We start from the raw sequence: 22,243 nt of genomic DNA, 5'->3' as shown, positions 1-22,243 counted from the left end.
TACCTAATAGACGGCACTACACTTGGATGAATGACGAAATGCATAATTAAGCAATCTAGTGGGTGTTTTTATCTAAAGCTGCTTACAGTACCACAGGCGCACACATACTTCTTTTGCAGCCGCAGTGCCAATCAAATCTGTTGATGAGACAGCACAGGTCTCAGATCAGCTGCTTACCTTGGACAATGAGGTAGACCTGGGCCATGCGGGGTTTGTTATTGGCCTGGAAGGTGCAAATGTAGGGCCCCTCATCGGTTACTTGCACCTTCTCGATGTGGATGGAGAAGTCACTGTTGTTACTGTTGGCCAGCGTCACACGCTTGTCCAATGACCACTTGTCTGTCCCCGTGAACAGGATGTTGGAGCGGTTCAGCCAGGCCTTGTGGGTCACCTCCTCGTCGATCCGACATCTGTAACCGGATAGGAAGTGAATGACACATAAGAGGCCTGTTTTACGTGATGTTTAGGGTTGATACTTAATAGTGCTCTGTATATAAGTACAGGGTAGACAGCGGAGATAAACCAAGTCTTGAGCATTCATGAGCCACCAGAAGAGTTTTAAAGCCCTCTGGAATAGACTGTACATGTCTCTTAAAGTTTATTGAATTGAAAGGACACCAAATAGTCTGCCAGGTAGTCCTCCTTTGGATGTTTTGATGATGGCAGGGACTGCTGTTGAACACAAAATCTCCCATATGTGTTCAATTAGGGGGAAATATGGTGGCTGCAAAAGTCATAGCAAATGATTCACATCATTTTCTACTAATCAAACTATTCAGGGACCCCTCATGCCCTCTAAGTATCTGCAGTCATTGTGTTTATCTTTAATGGACACCTGTCTGTAGCACAGTACATGATTATGCATCACTCCTGTTAGTTACTTCGTTTTGTGTGTAAGAAAACAAATGCAGTCCAAGATACATGCAATTCAAATTCAGGAGGTATGCCTCAAAACAGGAACCGTGTCCCAAAGGTGTGACTTCAGTTCTTGGCTTGGCCACTAGATGTCCTTGCCCAGCTTCAACTAGCTGTGAGGACATGCCTCTGTCTTCCTCATGTTTAATTGATATGACCTGGATAAATATCACTGTTGAGGTAGATCTTAGATCACCTGCCAAATCAGTGGCAGTGACACCGCAATGCATAACAACCACTGTGCAGGTAAGCTTAAACGTCCTCAACAAATAGGCTACAAGGCACTGGGCTGATGTTCAGGTTGACACGTAACCTGATGGCCAAACCGCTTAGTTTATAACATAAATGAAAAGATGACATATTTTTATTTGGTTTGTGGCTGCTGGGATTATATGAAGAGACAACATAGTAAGAAATCCCACCATAAAAAAATCATTATCTGTGTACAAACACTCTATTAATCTATTTTTAAAATAATCACTTCTGCACTGATGATGTTGCTGCAGGACTACAAGCCCAGAGGAAATGAGCACCATAATAGCATCAAATGTGCCTCATCCTAATGGCCCGCATCAAAGCCAACACAACAGCCTTGTCTCAAGCAAAACACAAGTATTTGTGCCACTTGGGCAAAAGTGATTTTACATGAAAATGGAGTTTATTTATAAAGCTCTTTAGTCTTTTTGTCTGTCAGCTATTGGCTTTTAAGAGACTAAATTGAAGCTCACATCTGATTACAAAATAAGCCACAACATTTCGACTGATATCACTGTCTGTAATTTTACTTTTTTAACATAAGGAGGCTATGAGAGAGCAAAGCCACAAATGTTTTTCAAAATTTAATCTAATCTTTACTAACTTACTAAAGCCTTTGGTTGAACTTGTCTTGAATTATGCAGCCATATCAACGTATGTAGCGAAGCCATAGATTTTGCTTTAAAGCAACTTTTCTAGCATTAAATAACAGATTATAAATTATTCTGATGCTACACTGACATGTAATCAGGTTAATGGTGTCTTCCCACTCTGCACCTGGTACACTTGTTTCTGCACTATGTAATTTTGTAATTTTGTTCTGGATACGATCTCCCTTGAGAAGTACATAACACTGTATGGGTCCAACACCACTAATTACTTCACTAATTTTGGTGAAACTGGATCATATTCTCAATAGCCTCAACTGCCTGGACTATGAGCTCAGTGCACCTGGGGGAATGTTAGTGTTTGTACCACAGGTGTTTTTGAAGAGGAGGTTGAGGGGGGGGTGGGGGCTCTGGGCAGTGTTGTGCCAGAACCGGAGCTGGCCAAGAGTAAATCTTGCACTGACTTTTAGTCTTTAGTGACAGCTTTGTGAAATGACGCTGAGCCGGGCTTCTTGCTGTTGGACGAGTTAGTAATATTAGTTTGTCAGTTATGTATTGTGTTGTACTTGCTTAAAGTTAGGCTGTTAGCAAAGTTATATATATATATATATAATCACAACAAATACACATGTGCAGATGTCCATATTTACAACAGTGATATTACACTGTGAAAGTGGCGATCCAGGCACATTCAGTTTAGAGTTTTAGGTGTGAAAATAACCAAATAAATTCTATAGATCTGACTTCTTCACAGTGTCAATACAACAGCTTCAGGCTACACACCTTGACGACATTATAGATCAGCATCCTGCTTCTTTGATTCCCAACTTGTTGATGTTAACAAATATTGACAGAACTGTACTTGGCTTCAGAACAACATATTTGATTTTAGTCCAAGGCCCACTCCTCTTTCAAGGGAAAAGAAAAAGGCGACTAAAAGAGGAATTTGTTCAGAGATCTGAAAATGTGTAGGCTTAAAGGTGACGAAAGTAATGTTGACTTTGTTTTTTTTTATTTGTTTTGTGCTGCTGAGTGTTCTGCCAAGCCAGGTTACATCCACGCAAGTGGAAAAAAGCAAGTTGGCTGTTTTTCTGCTTTGCTGAGTGCATGGTAAAGCTACTTTTATCACTCACAGTTAGAAAGGTGCGGTTGGATGCAGTAGAGGTCCACCCGCTGAAATGACCCGTGCATTGTCATTGTTACATCTAAGGGAAAGTTGGTTGCAGACAGAAGGGATGTCTCGAGTGACATCTGACAGGTATTATCATTCATAGGATAGACAGAGCTGGAAAATGTGGCACAATGTCGGATATCTAATTGAAGTTATGTGACGGAGAATTGGCAATTAAAGCGGCGTGACAGGTGGGGGGAAAAACAAACATGTTTTTCATGTAATTAGTAGGTGCAGGTGTAGGATCGAGAGTTACCTCAAAGTGACGCTTTCTCCTTCCAACACTGTAATGTTGTCCGGCAGGTGTCCGAATTCTGCTCCGTGCACACTGGACCCTGCCAAGAAAAATGAGACCAATGAGCATCCAATAATGGTACCAGACGGTCCGCTGGTGTTCATCAATCTCAGGTCAGGTGTTTGCGGATCGACTACCTCAACCGAATCAGGTTGGGCGGGGATGTGCTCCGCATCCTGCTTACTTATTTCAGAAAGGAAAGTAATAAATATACTAAACAAAAGAGTCACAATGTCTGCACTGACCCCCATACTTGAATAATGATTTGGTTTTACCCTGCATTCTGGTGGGGTGTGCGTTCATTGAACAGCACTGATAATGAGCCAAGGGAAGAGGATTCACGCGGAGTTGCCGGAGCGTGAAATGAAGGGACAGCAACGGTAACAGAAGGGATGCTCATCCTGCCTACCAATACACACACACATACTCGGAGAACAGAGGCACATGCTTACAAAAGCACAAACGCACACAAGAAGAGATACACATCCTGAGAGCCATTAGTTGAAGAGGAAATACGAACTTTGCATCTGTGAAATGTGTTTGAAACACTCAGACGAGGAAAAAAACACCTCGGAAGTCATTTTTATGAACTTGCTTGGGCTGCAAACAAAAGATAACCAAAGACCTTATATACTGGCAGTGATATTGCCCACTGAGGCAGACCGCTCCCCTTCACTAAGACACCTGGCTCTGTCCATCTAAACTCTGCCAAATCACAGCATGACACCAGATACCTCAGCTTGTGCCCTTCTTCTATCTCTGACAATCTCGTTCTCCCTCTGCCTGCAAGATGACCTCAATATCTCAATAGGCTTGTGCTGTTTTCTAGCCTTGAGGTTTAATAAACGGTGACTTTATGAAACCGCTGCAGCGAGGAGCTAAGAAGCACCTCAAGGTTTGTTAAATAGCCGTGCAAAGGCAAAGACATGTTAAGCGGCGCTAAGAGATGAGACCCCAAATGACGGCAATGCAGCAGTTAATGGACAGGAAGTTTGGGTTTTAAATTAAAGGAGAGTCTTTGTGGAATCATGGTTTGATTACAAAGAATAATGAGAGAGGCTTCAGAATTATAATGAACATCATGGATGGCTAATCAAAAGGTTTTCAAACTGCATAGCAGAAAGTCCCGAGAAGTGCCAACAACACTAAATAATAATTCACCGTCTCTTAAACAAAGACTAATTGCGGCTGTTCCCCATTTCCATGTTTGTGGATGCGATTTGGCATATCTGTGTGAAAATGCCACAGCGAATACAGGCTAAACGCACGCTTATGTATTCATATACATTCATATATTATTCATGTATTCATATATTATTGTGTTATTATGTGTTGCTCATGGTTGCATATATAAGCAGTTACGGTATCTAGCTAGTCTGTTGCTCAAGGGTGTGAATGTATGTGTTTGTTTACTGACATACCGGTGGAGAACAGGAAAAAAAGGACAAAGTAATGACGCCTCAAAAGAAAAACTGGCCCTGAAAATCTCCTGCTAAAAGCTATAATCGCATTAATGGGCTCTGCTGCTGCCACTGTTGCTGTGCTATCAAGGCCGGCCAAGTCTCCCAGAACTGGCTCCATCTCCCTCTATATCTCTCTGGAAGCCCTGGGGGAGGGGTGCAGCACATTAGCCATTGTGTCCAATGTTCAAAAACTGTCACAAGATTTTGTTTATCTGCGTTTTTTACTACAGTGATGTTGCACAGCATCACTCTGAGCATGCTTCCTGTCTTAGACTCAGGCAGTCCTCAGCTCAAGCCCTCAGCTGTTCCCTTTCAAGTGCTCTGTACTCGACACACTAGACTTTATTTAGGTTAATTCAATTCAGTTCCAAAGCTTGGGGCTCGGAGACGGGTGTGACATGCTGTCATAAATACACACTACCCCACATATACGCAATTACAGACACAAATATGAAGAAAAGGCGCTCACTATCACATAATGTAACCACGGGGACACACATGCGACACACACATTTTGATTGAATGAACGATGAATGCTCCAAACAACACTGCAAAGGTTACAAACCAGCGGGGAGCTATTCCCATTTCCCTACTCAATTCCCATTTTCACAGCTCGATTGGCACCTCGCATTCTAAAACCTGTATCACCCTGCCTCCACTCCCAGTCACCGCAGAACATGATAACCCGGGTCAACACATTCAGCACACACTTCCTCTCCCACACTGAATCGCAGGATCAATCACAGACGCATATTTTACGCAAACATACGCAAACTGGCTCATCGATGAGCCGAAGCAGCGGAGACGAGGGTTTGTCTGAGTTCACTGTGACAGACAAAGATTGACTTCACATCCCCCCCCTGTGGAAAATAAAAGTGACTTCATCTAGACACACACAAAGTCGGAATGCACACAGAGAAACACACACATCTTGGCATCCAGTCTCCCTGATTTCTGCACACATCCACCTCTGTCGTCACTCTCTCTGTGTGTCCAGTGAAAGTGTTGCTTTGACCTTGGCACAGGTTAAAGTGATCACTAAAAAACAGGAGCAGCATTCGTAATTGTGAGATGGGAGACCACCTCCATCCTGAGACAAAACGACTCCCCATTTTTTCACCTTGCAACCAAAGCATGGCTTGAGAAGCAATTATAGTGTTTGCTTGACAGGTGGACTACTTTGTTTTGCCACCGAGATAATATCTAAAACCTAATGCACACCACGATGTATACAGTTTCGATCATCAATAACACTGTCTCCTCTCTGGATAACAAACCATTTTCTGCTGCCCTCCTTATTGACCTCTCAAAAGCATATGATACCATCAATCATAAAAATCCTACTCCGCAATCTATGGCGTATAGGTTCAGATGAAGCCATGCGTAATTGGTTCCGCACAGAACTCCTTACGTCCTTTTATCTTGTACATAAATAACATAATTCATTTTAATCAATACTTCAATGTCCATGTTTTCTGCTGATGATACAAGCTCCACCCCAGCTCAGGCCCTTACTGGCCTTAAGTCTGCATTCGATACTTTCCAGTTATCACTACTTAAAGGGATAGTTAGTGTATTTTGAAGTGGGGTCGTATGAGGTACTGTAAAACTTTCAACTGTGATGCACATTTGTTTTCTGCATGCTGACTGCTGACTACTGTAGGTAATGCAATGACTATGCATAAGTACCTCATACAACCCCACTTCTAAAATACCCAAACCATCCCTTTAGTCACAGACTAGTTTTAAATGCAGAAAAGACCAAATACGTGGTATTCTCCACCTCCACCAGTGAATCTGATTCTATGCGAGCAGTACTTCTTGCTGCACTAATATGTCCTTAAGTGGCTTTGGATAAAAGTGTCAGCTAAATGACTAAATGTAAATGTAAAACTTTAAATTGCACCTACATCACTCTTGCTAAAATGCTGAAATATCTTTCCTCAACAATGGACATTTTCTGTATTGTCATGCTGCTCCATCAAATGCATCATAATGCATTCACCACAAATGGCAAATTTCATTCTTTGCATCACACGTGGATTACTATAAAGATACTCATGCCATTCATTTATAAAGCTCTACTGTTGTACATCAGCCTATAATTATCCATCAATGTATGCACTAATGCAACTAATGGTTTCAGGTACTCTGCACTTTTTGAGTGGTATGAACAGCAAACTGCAGGCCGACATTCTCCTCAGAGATCTGAAAGCTTTTTATTACCCGATGTTTTTTATGACTCTCGTAACCGTTTTTTTTATGAATTCCTTGTTTACTGTTATAGTTGTGTTGTTTCTGTTTCTTGATTGCGTTCTTGTGAATATTTTCTTAGTCTCAAATCTCTCTTGGAAAAGAGATCTTAATCTTAATGCGACTGACTGATTCAATAAAGATAAAATAAGAAAAAATACAGCCCAGGCCCTCAGCAATGTCCACTGGCTATATGCCTAGAACTGGCTATAGATTTATAATTTAGTGCACCATGGATATCTGTACCAAAATGTCATGACATTCATATTTTATGTAATAATTATATTTTAGTCTGGCCAAAACTGGTGGACTGTTGCGACAGTCATCTCTAGAGCTATGCTACGATTTATTTTTTTAATAATGTTTGACTTCATCATCCGATAACGAGCACTTTTGAGTAACATAAGATGACTTACCTAACCCTGATACAGTTACTTTCATACTATATGAGAATTTGAGCCCAACATTTAGGAGTATTGACATTCTGGTGTGGAAATGACACAGCAAACAAATAAATTAGAATAATACATGCAGGTTAATGGTTATTCTCTGGGCTTCTGGGCGAACGCAAATCGACTGCAGCGTCTCATTAACGAGAGCGTGGGAGTGTCGGATGTAAAACAACAAAATGTAAACATCATCTGGCTGAATGACAGCATGTGCCTCTCACCCTTTAATGCAATCAACATTATTTATCCCCTGCAGGCAATTCATTTAAATTTTGCTGGCCAAACACAATGGATATGATCAAACAGAACAATAATAAAGCCAGAGTGCAACCAGCAGCGTGCTGTTGCATGGCTAAAACAGATTCCTCAGCCGCCACTTTCAATTTCTGGGCTACTTTTAGTTTTATTGATCCCCTATCTCAAATTCTGCTTTTCCTCTGCTCTCTCCTGGGGCTCAGCATGCAGGCTGATGAACTGCACCCACCAGGAAGATTCAGGAGCCTTGCCCATTGACACTCTAGGAAAGAAGAGTGCTTGCCAACAGGGAAGCTTAAACCACTGACTACCCCGTAGACTCTAAATGTGGAAAACACAAAAACAATGTGAATCCCAAAAGAAAGCGTTTTGTCAGTACAAAACTTTGCTAAAACAAAAACGATTTGTTTATGAGGGAGAAGAATGCTGAGCCTATGAAAAAAAGTTCAGTATGAATAGAGAAATGATGAATAACCAAGAGAAGAACTGTTGGTGGTGAACACCGCAGTGGCCCTTAGCATATTGAATTACCCCGCTCACTGTTGTCTGTCCTGGCCACCGGTATCTTGTCCTTGTTGTGACCTGCTGTTTTGGCACAAAAGCAGAACCCCCATCTTTACACCATACATGCACCCACACACACACACACTTGTGTGCTGCCCCCAAAAAAACCTCCTTAAGCCTTTGTCTGGCACAGTATTGAGCTACGGGTCAATGACATTTTTAAGAGAATAAAATTTTATGGACCTGCCTGAGGGATTACGCACAGGACACAAGGGCTAGTAGACCATCAATTCACCTGTACTATAAAGCCTTTTGAGCTGTTATACACTCTGCAAAAACAGAAATCTATTTTGCTCATCTGTGGATAACACTTCATCTATTGCTGGCACATGGGTAGACAGTCACATAATTTCATCCACTTGTGGGGCAGCGTATTTGTCTCTGTGATCTCGTGCATTGTGTCTTTCGCCTGTGAAAGCGTTGCAAGGCTGCTTGCTCAGTACTCACGAGACATCTATTATGTGATTTGTATTCTCTTGACTTCTACATGCGCCTGTATGTAATTGCACTTGCTACTGGCAGACACTTATGAGTTGAGTTCTATTGAGCTGTACAACTTTAGCCCACGTAGTCCTTGCAAGGCTTTCTTTGTACTGTTCATTTATTTCACATTGCCCTTGACGATCAAATAAACAGAGAGGAGGGAAGGCTTCTTCTGAAAGCATGATTGGCGTCAGGACGGATAACGGCAGAGACTATAATGAAACCCATAACAATAATCCGCTCCGCAGTTTGGAAATTAAAAGGAGAAGGAGAAAGGTGTAGCACAAGGTTGAAAGGGAGAGGTGAAAAAAGATAGTTAGGGTGAGGTGAGGTTATGAAAGGAAATGTCATTGAGAATGAGTGTGTAGCAGCAGTAGTAACAGTAGAGATACTTGTACAGTAGTGTTCGCAGTGGTGACAATAACAGCATTACTATAGTAGCAGAAAGAGAAGGAGCGATGGAGGAGAGAATAGTGCTAGGACACAGTGAGTGACGCTGGGGTGGAGAGCAAAGACACACCCGCATAATTAACACCGGCATACTGCAGCCAATTAAATATTTACAGAGGCACTTCCTCCGACACCTTGATGATGAAGAGAGGCAGCCCAAGGATTATCAGATGCCAGGAGCCTCAGGCGGGAGACAAGGGGTAGGGGGTGGTGAATTCAACATTAACCGGCACAGATATGCCTTTTTCTCTTCCTCGTCTGATCCCATTTATTCTGAGCGGCTCAAATCCAACCTCGTGTCCACCCCCCCACACCCACCCCCCGGAGCCTCATCTTCCCCCCCCCCTCCCTCCACTCCACTTCTCATTCAGCCCCTCTACGCCCTACTATCGATAAAAATCCCTCACTCCTTCCACCCCCCGAGCCACCACCTGTCAGGGATGGAGCAACAGGAGAGCAGGGGGTGAAAATGATGGCCGAGGAGTGAGAAACCACCTGGATGCTTTGCTCAAACGGCACAACAAGATGGATATGCAGGTCGCCTGCTTTTCAACAATTTCTGGTGAGGCAAAATGGATGTCAGCGGGAATCCACTTGACAGGAAATCTAAGAAATGTCACAGAAGTCACGGTGAATGAATTGTTTTGAATCTGTCTGGTAATGTCATCCCGACCCTCCCACCCTCTTTCAGACCGAAGATAGTTTTTTATGTTGGGACGAATGTGGTGGAATGACTGAAATGAGTTTTTCGTGACTGCGGCTTATGTGGACATTAACTCTGGTGAGGCATCAAGGCGATTGGTTGGACATTTAGCTGCTTGTCATTCAAGGTCATAGATATTTCCTAGCCCACATATTCCCACTGTTTTGACACACTTATAACTGCTAACGCAGCTTGATCTCAGAGGCATGCCAAAACCATCAACATTTACAGAAAAGCAGGGCATCGCCCTCGGGTGTCGAACTTGGCTTTACCAAAGAGGTGACATCTGCCCCCCCTTTTTTTTTATTGTACACATGCTGCATCCACAATTCTGCCTCTGGTTGTTCTGCCCCCACCTTCCCCCATCCTGCATCTCTTCCTCCTCTCAGCCTCCGTCCCACCCTCCTGCTCACTAATCCCTCTTCACACATCAATCAATAGAGCACTGCAGAGTGCACAGAGCCATACAGTACTCAATGCAGCAGTTGTACAACTTCAATGGGCAGCCACAGACCTTTACCATTGAATCAAGCGTGGGAGAAAAGCCGAGCGTGCTAAAACCAGGGACGAGCTCCACTCCTCTTTCTTTTGCCCCCCATTTTCCTTGGACCGGCGCCTAAACCCCTTAGCACTGGTGAAATCAATACAGTAGTTAAACTGTTACTTCCTCTCCCAGTGAGTACACACACACGCCCGCTTTACACAAGGCCCTGTAGACTCCCCTAAATACACCCTGTGCACTGGTAATTTGACAGATTTGTGGGCATGTGCTGTCACTGCTTTAAAAGAAGAAGCTTTAAATACTGAGTCACCCCAAGTAGCTCTGCATCTAACACCCTCACACAATAACATACTTTATAAGCGACAGAGGAACAGAACACCAATATGTAATCTACCAGCAGCATGGTGCCTTCTTTGGCACCGAGCAAATCTGAGTTATAAATTCACATTTTTGTGTTATATTATAGTCAAAGAATACGATAGGCTGAAATAGTATCTTCACGTTGTATTTATGTCTGTTTTTTCTGGACACCATGATAAAAAAAAAGTATTATATTAAAGGAACTCCGTAGAGGTAAAAATTGTTAACATGCAAATTATGTTTGCAAGCAGTGTGAGCATTGTGTTTATCCTTGAGGTCTGACAAACGGTTTAATTTAATTTCTTTCCTGAAAACATTTGCAAAGACATTTTTAGCATACTTTGAAACCTGAATTGTTTACATCTGTGTCTGAATGCTAGCAATCTTCTCCTTCCCTGCTTTTTTTCTGGTGCATTTTTTTTTATTTTGATAGAAGATTGAAGATACAAACACAACAGAGACCCCTGATTCAAAAGATTGCTTCACAAAAGCTCCACGGGGTAGTATTTTAGGAATATACTGCATTTCTATGTTATCAATCTACAGACAGGTGACAAATTAAATGAAAACTTGAATAAATGACTGGAGAAACCGTAATGAACGCAGACACCATCCAGGGCACTGAATGGTTTGATGAACATAAAAATGATGTGAGTCATATGTTATGGTCTTTGCACCAGATCTCAACTCAACTCAACATCTATGTGAGATTCTGGACTGATGTGTTTGATGGCGGTCTCCAGCACCATCATCAAAACACCAAATGAGGTATTATCATCTGGAAGAATGGCTGATGGTCAATGTTTCCCTGCAGTAGAGTTCTGAGAAGTCTGTTGTTCTGGTGGTTTGCTCTAATTTATCATCCTTTTGGCACCAAAGTGTAAAAAACTGCAGTTCATCCAATGGCCACTTAAGACTGCCTATAATTATTATTATTATTATATTTTCTGGCCTTTTCAAGCTTTTATTGTATAGAAACAGCTGAAGAGTGACAGGAATGTGTGGAGAGAGAGATTGCGAATGACATGTAACAAATGGCCGCAGGTCGGATTCAAACCCTAGGCCGCTGCAGCAAGGACTGAGCCTTTGTACAGTACATGGGGCGGATGCTCTACCAACTGAGCTAAACAACACCCAACAAGACAATCTTTGTAAGGCCCCATGATAAAATGCCCAACTTTTCTATAGCTATTCATGAGAACTGCCTTGGAGGTGAATTTTTATATAACTCACATGTTCAAATTATGTAAGTGATATAATTAATGGCTTGATTTATGTCTCATTTTTGGATTGGCCACGAGGTAGCGGAGGCAAGGCTGCCAAGATGGCAGCAGCCAGAGCCGCCACACTCTGAATTTGACAATGACTCTTCAGAAACCTGTGGCAAACCTCATGGATACCTCCATGTTTTATACAGTCTATTGTCTCTGTATGATAAAATACAGCAATATAATCTTTTTCTCTTTAATTTTTTTTTAGGCTGAAATGACTAATGGTGTAATTTTTTCTTGAAATTACTCTCACAAATCACATAATGCAAACACAATAAACTGTGACTCACTTATAAAACAAACAAACAAAAATATTAGCAAGGTTTGTGTGGAATCACTGTGAAGAACTATTGAATTTATTTCCCAGCCTTATACAATAATGTCAAAAAATAAATAGATAAATAAAAAAAAGCTGTGTTGTAAACACTGAATATGTTCTGGTGGTCAACATTTTTGTTGTTTATAGGAGCTCTGTCAGATGCTGTGGGACTAAACAAATATTTCCAGCCATGCGCTTAAGCTTCCAGCACAGCGGCGAGGCTTACCCTATAGTTTACACTTGAGCCTCTAAGAGGCTACAATAAAAACAGCAATTACCGGGTGATGGTGACAGGAGACAAAGGAGTGTAATAGCATGGGAGCAGTTATTTTCAATAGCACCATTGGCTGTAAAGTGGAGTCAAAAAGAATGAGGCATCAAAAAGTCAGTTGAGTGTTGGGCAGTATGTGTGTGAAATGGATGACCGGCCGATGCAAAGCTGCCAACGGTCATTTATGACACACTTGAAAAGTAGGACTAATGAGAAAAACAGAGTTTGACGAGGGCTTGAAAATTACTGCCGCTGTTGTTAATCTGGACATTAACACACAAAGAGCTGAAATGACGCAATATCGGTCAAAGACAAAAGACGACGTGCTGGAAATGCGTTCGGTGAATTTCGAACAAAAACTCCAGTCGATGTGAAGCTGAATAAAAGATCTAATTTTTTTTTTTTCATGCATAAGCCTTTACGGCACCACCACCGACTTATTAATGCTCACCCAACACACACACACCTCCCAACTGTTCATTTCGTACTGGTAATGACATATTTCTGTAGAAATAAGCGGAATATGTAATATACTCAGAGTAATAAGACCAGTTAATTATGATGACTGAATGGGGGGCAATTAGCCGCTGTCTGAAGCCGCCATAGTAATGAGCAATCTAAAATAAGTAATTCTTTGTCTGTGCCTTTTGTAAACAGAAAAACAAGAGGGAACAACATTTGGGCTACGAGGGAGCAGCAACATTTTCCCATCAACACACTCGATCTCAGTGAATGCACAAATAGTTGAGTGCACTGCGAGTACGTGGTGGTTTCAAGTGCGCCGTTAAAACAGTTTAAGCACACGTGTGCGTGAGTTTTACTGGCATGCACGTTTGAGTGAACATTTTTGTGTTTGTTTATCTTTCTGCACGTGTGTGTGTATGTCTGTGTGTGTGTGTGTGTGTGTGTGTGGGCCGATGTGTTGTTAAGAAGTCTGCTCGTTTAGGGGTTTTGCTGCTTGCACCACATGGGGTGGTAAGAGAGTGAAGATGAAAGGAGATCCAGGCAGGGAAGGGAAGGTTGGAGATGTAGGGGAAAGAGCAAGGAAAAGAGGAGGAGGAGAAGGTGAGGGCCAGAGCCCAGGAGTAAGGTGCTGTCAGGATAATTCACGGCAGCAGTACTTGCTGCGAAGAACAAAACAGAACTACCCGAGGGAACAAAAATCAGCTAACACCTGCTTAGGAGGGAGCTCCTGAGGGATGGAATGGAGGATGGAGGAAAAAAACCAAGGGAGGTATGGTGCAGTGCACTGAGACTCTGTGCAAGTACAATTGCAGTAAGCATCTTCGTGTGTGTGTGTGTGTGTGAGAGAGAGAGTAAGAATAAATGTGCATATGTGTATTTGCAAGCTTGTGTAAATCTGTTTGCTACGTGCATTTTCGTAAATCTGTGTGCGGGTGTGTGGCAGTGTTTTAAGTGTGCTTTTGTGCATGTGTTTGCATACTTCCGTCTGTTTGTGTGCAGTTGGATTCTGCCTGGCTGTGCCCACAGCCATCCTTACAGCTGTGGATGGGGTTCATTTGCATTCTGAATCACAGCAGCTCTCGCCATTGTTGCTCCACTGCTGTGACTCGGCACCACTAGCTCCCGCACACATAGCCCCTGTGCCAGTTGTATTTGGCTGCAGCTGTGCTGGAGAGCTTGTGGCAGACATTCAAAAAAACGCCACCAAGAGCTCAGGCCTTGGTCTGTAAGTTGGAGAAGGTTTGGTAGACCTGGTGCTCCAGGCTAGAGTGTACTCTCCTTCAACAAATCTTGAAGCTCCCTTCTCTTTCCTCTCTGCATCTCCGTCTCATACCAGATGGAAGGCGGATGACACCCTGGGTTGCTTTTGGCACCGTCGGCGTACTGCCGCTGCTCAGTTGCAGTAAAGCCCCTATCCATTCCCTTGGTAGCGTGATAGTCTTGCTCACATGCTGCCTGGTGTCTCTCCTCCGTCTTGTGGAACACAGATGAAGTTAAAAATATACCTGACTTTGGATACCACCCTCCCTCCCTTTTCACCCTCCAACCACTTCTTTTCAGCCTGGGTGATGACATGTTTTTGGTATTTCTTTGGAGAGGCCGGTGCATTAGAAAAGAGCAATCGATAGAGAGCCCATTTAATCTTTGCAGCTGAGCAAAGCTGAGAAGGGTCTTGTGTAAGAAATACAGAAGAAAAAAAAATACTGGGAATCAAGAAAAGTGAGATGAGGAGAGAGGTAAAGGTGAATTAATGTGTCATAGTCTGTTTGAGGAGGAAACAAGCATGCAACCAGTTACTTGAGGCGAAACTAAACTGTGCATTTATGTCAGCCCTAGTGGACTGAGCCACTGATGAATCTGCTGGCTCATGTTACTGATGAAGCTGTTTTACCAAAGCCGGAGGCTATCAAGGAATATGAGAAAAAAATCAGGGGCATAACTAAAGCTGTGACAGAAGTAATGTGTAATTAAATACAACGCCACTGGCTAATTTGCCTTTCATTTATCTCTACACATCAGTTTCTCGTGTGTTTCCTTATTGTGTTTCCTCGCAGAGAGGGTTGTATAACTCCTATTGTGGAGGTTATTAATCTTTCAGTGCGCCGTTACAAACATAAACAAATTCCTAAGTCACCATAAGTTATTAGAGGACTGTCTCCTTGGAGCTGTTTAAATTGGATTAATGCTCCTTCATGTGGAGCACTGAAAATGATCTCTGGCTCCCCTCTCCCTCATGTGTGAATGAGCCGCAAAAACAATTTTTACTCGTGTGCCACAAGCACGCACGAGCATGTGAAGGCGGCAGACATTTCCTTATGCATATGCATGCATGCAATTATAACAGACATAACACATTTACAAACGCATTCTCACTTGCTCAGTCAAAACTGTCAATAGCCACTGCAAAAAAACCCTGCAGAATCATTTCTTTTTCGAGTGTTGTACACTTTACAATATGCAACACACTACAAAACAAAGGGGCATCAAAACGTATCTTCCTGAGACATAAATTGAAGTATTAATAATAAAACACGCACAGCTGCCAGGATGTATTGCAAATGTCAAGGACTGAGTAAAAACGAGTGCGTGTGCCAATGAATCTTTCTCAAATGAAAGCTCATTATACGCTGAAAGGAATATTTTCAGCAGCAGTAACTTTGTTTAGTGGAAATACTAATGTACTACTACTAATGTCACACTAATATAGCAAAACAGTTTTCTATGGTCCCAGTTTAGTGGGAAACATACTGAGACTGTCGGACAGCTTCTTTAATGTTTATGTCATTCATTATAACTGTTCAGCGAGCGAACGTGTCATAGCGAGATAGTTTTATTAACACATCATTTCTAACCTTTTTATAAGCTGTCTCATTATCTGTACTCACTCCGTACTGCTCCAGCACCGACTTCATCTGCAAATGACCCAGCAAAACATTAGCCAGATGTTTATTCCACACATTTGCACAACAGTCTGGAGTAAGGGATTCAAATCAACCCCCTGAGATATAAGCTAACCTCCAGAAAGACACGGATGTGCCTGACTCAGTACATCCAGTGACTGAAAACTTTTTGAACAAAGAAGATAGTGAAGCTGATGAGTTGAATATGTTCAAGGAAAGAATTTTCGGATTCTTTTACAATGTTATACAACTTGTCACCAATCTGTGATGTTCAATGTGTTCCGGGAGTTATTTTGTGGTAAAGTACTTTTCTGATTTCGGTGTACCCACTTTACCACAATCTATCTCATCTATTTTATTAGAGCTAGTGATATCATCCGATTCTTCGAATTGCAGTGTTAGAGCGAGAGAGAGTGAGATGTCAGATTGAGAAAATATCACTTCTGTCCTTGAAATGTGAGTTTTTAAAACCTGCTCTGCATTTTGTTCTGCTGAGACATCAGCTAAGAAGAAAAAATGGCATCTTAGTCGAGTTTGTGCTGAATTTCCACGCGTAAAATTGTTGAACTGAAACCAAAACTATTGATTTTGAACAGTACAAAGCTATAAAAAATAATGCCCCCCCGCTGACCAACTCGCCTGATGTCACATCGTCTACATTTGGCTGGTTATCTGAGTTAGTACAAAAAAAAAACATCAAACCATAAAATGGGCAGAGTGAGTTTCAACAGCATTAAAAATGTATTTTCCTTGAGGAACAGGAAGTTGTAAGAAAAGAAACTGAGAGGGAGATGAAATAAAAAATGGGAGACGAGTCGAAGCTGCACTTCATTCCTGCTTTTAAAGACTTTTTCTGACCTCGCACCTCTTGCCTAATGCTTTACCTCCAGCGGCAGTTGTCAGCTGTTTTTATCAGGAGGACTTTTTCTCAGTTTAAGTCCTTACACTGAGCTGGACAAATTGTCAGAATCTAAATTACTTCTGACGCTTTCCTCACTCTGTTTTCACCTTACGTCCCTCTGTTTATCTCTATATAGTTATTTGCATAGTTCTTTTAGACTGTGTCTGTGTGTGTGTGGGCAGCTGTTCGGTGTCTTTGTTGTTTGCCATAGGGTTACACAGTTTATGTTCGCATACAGTGTTGTGAGCTTGCATACAGAAGCCACGTGTGCTCATGGCGAGGCACAGAAATGTCACACATCCATAAATGCATACATATCTGCGGACTGATAATTGACCTTTTGCTACAGTAACAGTGCAATCATTGCTTAGTAACTGTAACTAGGGCTGTTAGGCTTTGCATTACTCAACATACTGAAGCTATCTGCATGAGAAGAGTGATATTTTGTATCTCAAATGTATAACTAGCCAACTACCTTAGTGACTTCGACTCGTGACTTGATTCGAGACACAATGTCTAAAATTGTCTGTTTTGTGCACACCGGAAGTGGCTTTGTCACGATTGGATGACTAAACTTAGTAGACCTCCTTGTGATGTAACATAAGGGTCTATGAATCAGATCAGATCATGAGTTGGCCAAGAGTCATCGCTTTCTAACCCAAGAGGTCCACCTGCAAAAGAAAGGGCCGAACTGCTGAATGCAAGACCTTCTCCTCAACTACATCAAACTTTATTCGAAGACTCATTTGGATCAGTAAGAGCAGATTCCAGTCTTACAATTCTTTTAACTAGATAGCTAATTCAGCCAAGTTAGTCCTTAAATGGCTCTTATCAGTTGAATAATTATGTTATATCATGGTTTGAAATAAATAAAAATAAAAATATCTCACTTTGTCACCTGAAAAATGGCTGCAAACACTATTGTGGCTATTGTGATTTGACTTGACATAACCTGTGACTTGAATTGACTTGGAGACTATCTGGAGACAACAGCTTAATCAGCTGTCTTTTCAATTTTCAGTCCACAAAACAGTCGCTGGCTAGAAATAAGAAGCTTGCCTTTATTTGTGACTGTGACTGAATTGAATAAAAATCGTGGTAAATCTGCCACAGAACCAACTGTCCTCGTCTCACCTTTCTCATCCTCCCTTCCCCCAATCCTAACCTAACCTGTCTCCTCTTTTCTCTCCTTTTTGCCGTCTTCTTTCACCCCCTTTTTTCCTGCTCCCTCCTCTACACCTCCCTACGTTCTTATCTTCTCACCTCCTCGCTCATCTCCTCTCCCCTGCAACGCCACGGCTGATCTTCTCCACCTTCTAATTCAGCAGCTTATCTGAGCACACAAGTTCCACAAAGCTCTATGATCCCTGTCACCTCGCAGCCCTCGTGGGAATCATGAGTCAGTGCTGCAGATAGATGACGTGTAAGAGCTGGCTGGGGGGGATGAAGGAAGACAGGAGGGTGAGGAGGTGACAGAGAAAAAAAGGAGGTGGAGGGGAAGGAAGTGCTGTCAGGGAATATTGAAGAAGTGAGAGAACAGGGAGGAGAAAAGGAAATGCAATGAAGTGCAGAAAAGAGGACAACGATAATAGAAATCGGAGGGGTCACAAATAGAATAATGTAAGAAGGAAACGAAGAGATCCGGCCAGGATAAATCCATCTACCCATTGAGTTTTCAGGTTCAGGACCTCTGCTGCATTTAATCTGCTCTCCTATGCTTCATGTCATCTATCACTGCAGATTATGTCAAATAAAACAGAAATACTATGCAGTAATTTTAACACAAAGGAGAGTTAGTGGTAATGGATATAAATTAAAAAAAATATATGAGGAAAGGGAGAGGAACGAGACACAGCTCCCCGGATAAAGACGGCGACAGACAGATTCTCGTTGTTAGAGATTTAGTACAGATGTGTCACACAAATCCTGATCTTTAGTCAGACTCTGACAGGCACAAAGAACATCTCGGTGCCACACAGAGGCCCCGCCGTTAGTCCTCCTCATCATCATCTCCCCTCTCCTTATGCTTCTCTCTCTTTCTGTTGCTGCTTCCTCTCTGCCTCGTTTCTCCATTTGCTTCACTCCATTCCTCCCGTTTTGCTCTTTTGCTCTGCATCATCTCTCCCTTCTCTCGTTTTTTTCTAAGTGCACCTTCCGACTCAATTTTCATACTCTCGGTCTACTCTTTTTTTCGCCGCTCTTCCACGTTCTTTTTTGAGAGAGATTTTTTTTCATTAAAAAGCTTCAAAAGTCAGGGTCTGCTGCCCTGTCCACTCCTGCCCTCTCGGTCCCCTCCATTCCCTCCCTGTGAGTCAGTCTCCTGGTGGATTTTTTGCTCCTCAACTCCCTTGCCTCTCTACACTAATGAATTTTGGGCATTTTGCAGCCACAGATGGTGCAGCTGGCGGCAGGGCCCTGGCTTAACAAAGAGGGAAAGGGAGAGAGAAAGGAGAGACAGAGTGCTGCAGCGATAGACCGTCTGCCATCACCTCTTATTAAAAGGAGTATAGAAACCAACACAGTTGCTGAATATGCCTTTACCTTAAACCTCACGTCTTCCCATGCTCATGGAGATAGTGACACACTCCAGCGAGACAGCCAGTGTGACCACGTGCGTCACCTGCTCTCTTTTAATGCATTTCTTTGCTCGTTTCTCCACCACTCTCTCACCCGGCACCCCTTTCTCTCGTTTTTCTCAGAGGCTCTCTGGTTAATTGCAAAACCTTGTTTCCTTTTTGGCTCCAAACCTTGCCTTCAGGCACGAAAAACAACACTGAAATTGTGTTGTTTTTTTACTTTTAAACCATCACCAACGCTCACACCTGACATCGTTCAATGCTTAATTCATTTTGCCCTATCTGAGAGCCTAAAAAGACAAAGATTTGTTGGCGGCACTAGTAATGGAAGAGGTGACAGAGGAAGGAAATGATGAACAATTATTTGTTCAGTAGGTCTCAATGAAAATGAAAAATCTTTTAAAAAAAAGAAGAAAATTCCCATCATCTCTGTCAGCTATGATAATATTGTACTTAGTAATTACCAAAGTAATTGCAGACAACTGGAAATATGACAAGATATAACTAAGTTAGATGGTGCAGAAAATGAGTGTTCAGTCCATCTGACAGGATAGCCAATGGCTGCCAACCTATGGATTGCACCTCTCCAAGAGGTCATGGGATAAACCTGAAGAGTCACATGATGATTTACAGGATCTAAAAATTACTATATACATAAAATCTAAGAAGAAGAAAAGATTATTCTTTGGGGGAACTACTTGTAACTTAGGCTGTATTTAGACCAAATCAGGTCATTGTGGCGAATCGCTACAGGGTAGAGTGACGGTGTGTGTTCGTAGTGCTGGGGTTGTGTTTATTTGTGCTGAAACAATCAAAAAAATAACGTTTTATTTTTCTAAATCCCTGGCTTTCTCAATGCTGGTGCTCCCTCACTCTCATTCACTGTCTATATCGCTCGACCACTGTTTGTTCTCTCCCTTCTCTTCTCTCTCAAACCGATGGACACAAACCAATGGAAATGTTTTAATTTCAAACCAGACACAGATATAGGAGCTGGGTCCATGAAGTAAACCAAGTCTGAACAGAACAGCGAGAGTATCGTAGTTTAGTTCAGGCACTGCCGCAGCCAAAACACAATACCCCCAATCAAGTGAATAGAAAAACATGAAAAACGTTGCAGCGGTGGATTTTGGTCTGAATCTGGCCTTATTATAAAAGTACAAAGGGCTCCAAGTAGACATTGCTTCATTTGAAGGGATCAGAAAGTAAAAAGGTTGGGACTCACTGATCCAAAGCACATTATTTGGAGGTCAAAATGAATTAGTACATTTTGGGTGAGTTCTCTTTTAACATTACCACATTTCAAATTCTCAGTACTTCGGTGCAATGTTGTTGTTACTGATAGGAAAACGGTCCAGAACTACAAAAACGATTCCAAATAAACCAAAACGATCCTTTGAAGATGCATTCCCCTGCAGCATGCTGCTGTGCTGAGCTCAGGTGTAATCGCGGGGTGAGAATGTTATCTTTGCCCAAGCCGTAAGCTCTAACATCACATTGTAAATACAGAAAATACTGTAAATAGAGGGACATCAGAGAGAAGACTATGTACTCAGTGTATCTTGTGTGGGCGTCCCTGTATGGTCAGCATATCCTGAGGTAACACTGAATGATTTATGAATTCTGGAAGATTTAACAAGCTCAAATGATACTGCTCTTCCCTATTCTACGGTAACCTCTATAGGGAGCTATGTATAGTACCAATGGGTGTGTAGGTTAATTGTGCTAACTCAAGGGCGCCCCAGCTGTGTTGCCCTTGAGAGTTCTACCATTATACATTTTAAGGCCAAGCAATCCTTCGCCCCCCCCAAAAAAACCTTTCCGCTCCGATTTTCTCCCACTTTTCTCCCCTCTGCAAACAAACTGCCTCGTCATCATCATCATCATCTCCCTTGACAATGTTGGTTGGCTTTCAGTGCCCCAGGTGAAAGCTATTCTCCCACGCAGAGGTCAGAAGTTCAAGTCCTCTGCCTACTCCCAAACTTTTGGGGAAAGTGGGCAGCATCACCTTGCTGTGCTTTTGTACTTGTGACATTTTAGACAAAGTACTTGTGATAAAAAAGAGAAGGAGAAAAAAAAATCTGGACTCAGGGGTTTTCTGGATGTTCAGGGATACAACACAGGGTATTGATGTAGACTTGAAGTTATATCCGTTCTCCCTGGTGTTACATGATTTTCTGTGCCGCTGCAGCGCACACATATAAAACCTCACACATCCTCTGGAGCTGTAATGGCTTTGTTACCTACTGATGAAACATTAAAAAAACATTATGTAATAATGTATTTAATTTATTTTTGAACCATTATCTCACATATTTTTGCACCTCTTTCAGGAAACGAAAGCATTTATTGTCCTGCTCCCACCATTTCACCTCAACGAACTGAGCAGTGGGCGAGCAGTCTTTTATCACATTAGACGTCGTTTTATATCATGACAGTCGTATACAATAGGAAAGGAGAAGGGGATAAGAAACAGAAGACAATAAAAAGAGACAATGACAATGAGTGCATGACCCAAAAAGTTATTAAATAAAGAGAAAGCCAAGGAAAACAAATGGGTTTCAAGATGGATTTCAAAAGATGGCTTTTGTGAAACTTACAGATAACAGATGGGAATGTGTGCTTTAGCTCATCCAGTGAATTAAATAACAAAATAAATCTTATTGCAGGCTGATTTAACAATCATTATGGATCAATCTGTCATTTTTTTAACCGATAAATAGTTAATTTTGTCTATAAAATGTCATAACATATCTTCAAAATGCTCGTTTTGTCGAAACAATGGTCAAAAAAACACAACAAGATTCACTTTAG

General features: G+C 42.0%; 1 protein-coding gene across 1 annotated transcript in view; it reads right to left on the bottom strand.

Moving 5' to 3' along the window:
- iglon5 (IgLON family member 5) overlaps nucleotides 1–22,243 on the bottom strand; it is a 93,499-nt gene that overhangs the window by 15,379 nt on the left and 55,877 nt on the right. Inside the window, exons 2-3 of the mRNA XM_019279213.2 lie at nucleotides 3,206–3,284; nucleotides 178–410 (exon numbers count right to left, since the gene is read on the bottom strand). Of these exons, the coding sequence (XP_019134758.1) occupies nucleotides 178–410; nucleotides 3,206–3,284 (312 nt within the window). The remainder of the gene's footprint in view (nucleotides 1–177; nucleotides 411–3,205; nucleotides 3,285–22,243) is intronic.

This window comes from Larimichthys crocea, chromosome XIII (assembly GCF_000972845.2).
Source record: "Larimichthys crocea isolate SSNF chromosome XIII, L_crocea_2.0, whole genome shotgun sequence".
NCBI classification, from domain to species: domain Eukaryota; kingdom Metazoa; phylum Chordata; class Actinopteri; family Sciaenidae; genus Larimichthys; species Larimichthys crocea.
The sequence above is the reverse complement of the archived record's forward strand: the minus strand, read 5'-3'. Positions and strand labels throughout refer to the sequence as shown.